Source organism: Vigna angularis, chromosome 3, assembly GCF_016808095.1.
Source record: "Vigna angularis cultivar LongXiaoDou No.4 chromosome 3, ASM1680809v1, whole genome shotgun sequence".
In the NCBI taxonomy this organism is placed as follows: Eukaryota; Viridiplantae; Streptophyta; class Magnoliopsida; order Fabales; family Fabaceae; genus Vigna; species Vigna angularis.
This window is the reverse complement of record NC_068972.1, coordinates 21,420,134-21,424,921: the sequence shown is the minus strand read 5'-3', so window position 1 is coordinate 21,424,921 and position 4,788 is coordinate 21,420,134. Positions and strand designations below refer to the sequence as shown.

The 4,788-nt window shown below is 35.7% G+C and overlaps 1 protein-coding gene across 4 annotated transcripts; it reads left to right on the top strand.

Moving 5' to 3' along the window:
* The first annotated feature begins 1,926 nt into the window (after positions 1 to 1,926).
* LOC108325193 (heat stress transcription factor A-7a) lies at positions 1,927 to 4,531 on the top strand. 4 transcript variants are annotated; one of them, XR_008247853.1, is made up of 4 exons: positions 1,940 to 2,398; positions 2,492 to 2,631; positions 2,997 to 4,060; positions 4,155 to 4,531. XR_008247853.1 is itself a non-coding variant. In XM_052874997.1 (3 exons), the coding sequence occupies exons 1-3, from the start codon at positions 2,326 to 2,328 to the stop codon at positions 3,759 to 3,761; spliced, it is 978 nt and encodes a 325-aa protein (XP_052730957.1). In that variant the 5' UTR covers positions 1,940 to 2,325; the 3' UTR covers positions 3,762 to 4,531. The 4 variants fall into 4 exon arrangements, 2 of the variants coding, with proteins under 2 accessions (XP_052730956.1, XP_052730957.1); XR_008247852.1 differs by having other exon boundaries at positions 1,940 to 2,631; XM_052874997.1 differs by having other exon boundaries at positions 2,997 to 4,531.
* The last annotated feature ends 257 nt before the right edge of the window (positions 4,532 to 4,788 follow it).

Sequence of the window (4,788 nt, the reverse complement as noted above, 5' to 3'; positions counted from 1 at the left end):
GAATGACCTTCAACGTGTTCAACTGGCATTTGAATATCCATTTGTGCTCGCCGAATCCTCATACCCAGTCTCAACTACATCCCAGTTATCTTGGGAGCCGAGAAGGGCCTTTATTTGCACCTTCCAGTTGTCATAGTTAACGTCTTTCGTCAACTTGGGTAACGGGATGTCATTGGTTAGACTTGCCATTTCTCTCAAGTGTTTACACTCAACTCTCACACCTCACAAAACTCTCAGTCGCTCCTCTCTCTCTTTGCCAACGCACACCGCGGCGTTCTCTGTTGAGCTCTGCTGCCAATTTGTTGGCAACAAGAAGGCAAAAGTTGGCAGCTTTTAAAACTCTCTTTTTTCTGCATTCTTTCAAATGAATTCTTACAAGTATTTATCCGCAAAAAGTTTGTCTCTTTAAATGCCAGAAATAAATCATAATGCCGATTGAGTAGGTCTGCCACCTAAAACCATTAATACTAAGAATACCAAGCAACAAAAAATAAATTTCCTAATTTAAGTTTCATACAAGAAAGTTGCATATATGCAATGTCTTAAGGCAAAAGAAATAATTAGTATAGCTTATTGACCATTTGCTAAGACCATAAAAAATGTACAAATCCTAACACTGAAAAGTACAAATACTGAATCTTGTTGAGGGTATGCTGCAGAATACAAACATATATGGAGAGAGGTCAATACCAGTATCAGAATATATCATTACCATAAACAATCCCTAACATTCATATTTAGGATTCAAATTATATTTAAATGATCTTTATACGTAACTTTTCATTCAATCATCTTCTTTACATACAAAAGAAACAACATTTGACCAAATAAAATGAGAATAATTACAAGTTATATATTCCCGTTGAAAAGGCACGGCGAGGAAAGTTTATCGATATTGTTACTTAGAATCGTGCGCCACATATGTAATATTTATTCTCATCCACTTACTCCTCCACTTCATGATCATCATTAATGAGTAAAAGAGCTGCAGTAACGTGCAAATGTTTTGTCATGGACAGGACAGCAGGGCCCAAACAGGATTATCGTTAACAAGACAAGGAGATAATTTTGTGCACAAATTTAAAACTATGGTTTCACAGAAACAGAAAATATAAAACCTGGTACATTCGAGAATGTTATAGAACTTTGATCTGATCAATATAGGTATATGCGTATGCAATTGTTTATTATTGTCACAATGCGTCATTATTAGGACTTGAACGTAGCTAACCAATTATTCTTATCGTTTCAAGATTAAAGAAATGCAAGTTGCCTATTCTAGTGGTGGTGGGACTCCTAATCTAAAATAAAGATGCTTCTAGTATAACATGATACGAGTATGGACATGCACTGCGATGCCATGTCACGCTAACACATGCTTCTTTCTTCAAAATAGTATTTTGTATTAATATGAAAAGTCTGGTTATATAGTCCCAAATGTACACATTTCTTATATAATGCATCAAAAATCAATCCAAAGATGATTTTAACTATATATATATATATATCTGATCTGAGTTCGTTATTTATGAGATTGATTGTACGGAAATACTAAGTAATGTTTTTCGTCCCACAAAATCATGAATTAGTTTACCTCCTACCGACCAGGCATATATAGAGAAGTCAGATCTACTCTTTCTTTCTTCTGCGGTGCTAATAATTGTTGTGATTTGTGGTTTTGAAAAGATGTAGCTCTAACTAATCAAATATTTGTAAATAATGTTATCATATGCTGAATGTTTCAACCAAGTCAAAATCCAAATACAATCGCTTATGCTTGCTTCCAGAATTTTCCAAACCAGTGGCCCACCAATTGCTTCATGAAGAAGGAGTCAAGACAAAGGAGCATCCTTCCAACATATCTAGAACTTTCTAATGCATTATTTTTTATGGATATGATCCAAAATTTTCTTCTATATAGTCCCTCTTATACGCTTCACTTTACGGTTCAGTTATATTCCTTAGTAGGATACAACCAACACTTTCTAACTGCATAAACGACTTATTTTCTCAAAGGAGAAAGGGTTATCCCCAAAACAAAACTTAATCATTCATTTCTTCTTCATTTTCATTCATAACCTTTCTCTTGAACCCCTTTTGATTCTGCCGTATACTTTCTTCGTTCTAACATATTTTGTACTTTTTCCCCCTTTTCCTCCTCGTTATAGTTAGTCTCAATACACTTCTCCGTCTTCCCTTTTAATACTCATCAGTTTTATACTCTATGGTTAAGTGCAAATTTGCTTACTGGCCAAGTTACCAATCTGTTTTAGAACCATATAACGAATCCACAAAACCCATTAAGTTAATTAGAAAAATTGAAGAATGAATTATATATATCCAGTGAAAGAAGAATGCTTGGAATCAGCACTACCACCATCATCATCATATCAGTTAGGTAATGAGTATCCACCAAAGCCAATCGAGGAACTTCATTACGCTGGACCACCACCATTCCTCACAAAAACTTTTGATGTTGTTGATGACCCAGTTACCAACCACGTAATTTCTTGGAGCAGAGACGGCACAAGCTTTGTGGTCTGGGATCCACATACCTTCTCTGCAAGTCTCCTTCCCAGATACTTCAAGCACAGCAATTTCTCAAGCTTTGTCAGGCAACTAAACACTTACGTATGTATTATCTAATCACAGTATCTCTTTAATTATTATTTTCTTCAAATTTTAATGCGTATGTGGTTTAAAATTTTGCTTGAGTACACAAATCTATAAATAACTCACGAAACCGGTTTTGTTTTCGATTTCGATGACTGTATACACCCTTTCTGTTTGTTTTTTGTGAATTGTGTTGCACTTGATTTCTCTAATTCTCCTCGTAATCAAAGTCGCGTGTTTCAATGGAAAATAACTCTTTGGACATTGTTATGGAATGATTGAAGTAGTTTGTTATTGTGATTACAGTTCCAATTTATTCTTTGTTTATGACTTTGTTCAATTTTGATGGTTGGAAATATTGATAGTGGTGATCAATTTTACAGGGTTTTAGGAAAATTGATCCAGATAGATGGCAGTTTGCAAACGAAGGATTCATCAGAGGGCATAAGCATTTGTTGAAAAGCATAAGGAGAAGGAGGGCACCTTCCCAACTAACACAAAGTCACAGTGTTGAAGTTGGACGTTTTGAGTTAGACAAAGAGGTTGATCGTTTGAAGCACGAGAAGATAGTGTTGATGATGGAGCTTATGAATCTAAGACAGCAGCAGCAGAAAGCCAGAATGTGCATTAAGGAGATGGAGCAAAGGTTACAAGTGACTGAAATCAAGCAGAAACATATGATGGCTTTCTTAGCTAGAGCCATAAAAAATCCTGCCTTCATACACCAACTCCTAAAGAAAGAGAAGAGAAAGGATCTTGAAGAAGCCTTGACTAAAAAGAGAAGACAAATTAAGCAAGGAGTTAGAGGTATTGGAGAATCAAGTAGTAGGGGTGAAGGAAGGAGCAGTGTTAAAGTTGAGGCCTTGGAATTTGGGGAGTACGATTGTGATTTTGGAGTGTCAGAGTTGGAAAAGTTAGCTATGGAAATGCAGGGATGTGGAAAGGGTAGGATAGACCGGGAGGTAGAACCTGAGGCACCAGAATCACAAGAGAGACTGGATAGAGTACTTGATGAAGAGTTTTGGGAAGAACTGATGTTCAGTGAGAAATTTGATGGTCGATTTGACATTCCAACTACTGAAGATAACGATGAAGATGTTGTCAACATATTGGCCAATGAACTTGGTTGCTTGGATTCAAGTCATTAAATGAACCACTGAATCATTTAACCTTTTCATTTTGTTCACTATAGGTTCAAGACTTCAACTAAGTCTAGTATAAAGGAAGCGCATATGATGGAGCCTAATTGGCAAGACAGTAAATTACAAGAAGGGAAATAGATCTTTCGTGTTTCTATTCTAACTTCATTACATGTCCTTTTGTAGCACTTGGTAAAACCCCATATTCTCACTTTTCTCATTGTCATTGTTTGATGAGGTAGGTTGCTGATGGCGCTTGGACAAGAGTCTTTGGTAGTGATAGCAGTCACTACATATACCCAATTAAGGTTCACTTTTTTAAACACCTTTCAGACACTATGTATGTGTCAACCCAGATATGTCACTGCTTGTTGTAATTATTCTTCATCTCAATGAATGTAGATTCATCAGAAAATGTAGAATGGACAAGAAATAGCTGTTCTCCAACAATAGTAACTGAAGATCACGAAGCAGAGGTTAAGGTTGTCGCTTTGATTTGGTTCTCCCTCCTAAAATTTTTGTGTATATCCTTAGAGGAAGAACACGTAATGGATGATGTCACTCATGTACTATCTACTTGGGTTTCATCATCATCACATGTTCATGATTTGCTGTCTTCAAGATGGGTAGTGTCAAACATGTTCAATATGTGGTCAAATTGTAAGAGGATCCTTCTTTATTTTTCTCTTTTGTTCTCGTTCCTATGGGGTGTGCATAACCATAGAACTCTAGAGAAGAGATTTCGAGCCTCAATGATGAGATATTGGTTTTTTCTCTCATTCACAATTAGCAAATGACGATTCTGAATAGTATATAGTTCACATCTTATCACAATAAATCGAATTTGAAGCATGCATTCGACATTTCAATTATTTCGTTATCATTATAGACCTATGCATACAAAACTGTAATAAATTATACAAATGTGCAAACGATTTCATTTTAGGAACTCTATCCTAAAATGTAGCTTAACTCGACCTGTTTGCATTGAGAAAATAACTATTTTCTTTTTTCTCTTGTCAAAAAGAGAAACACA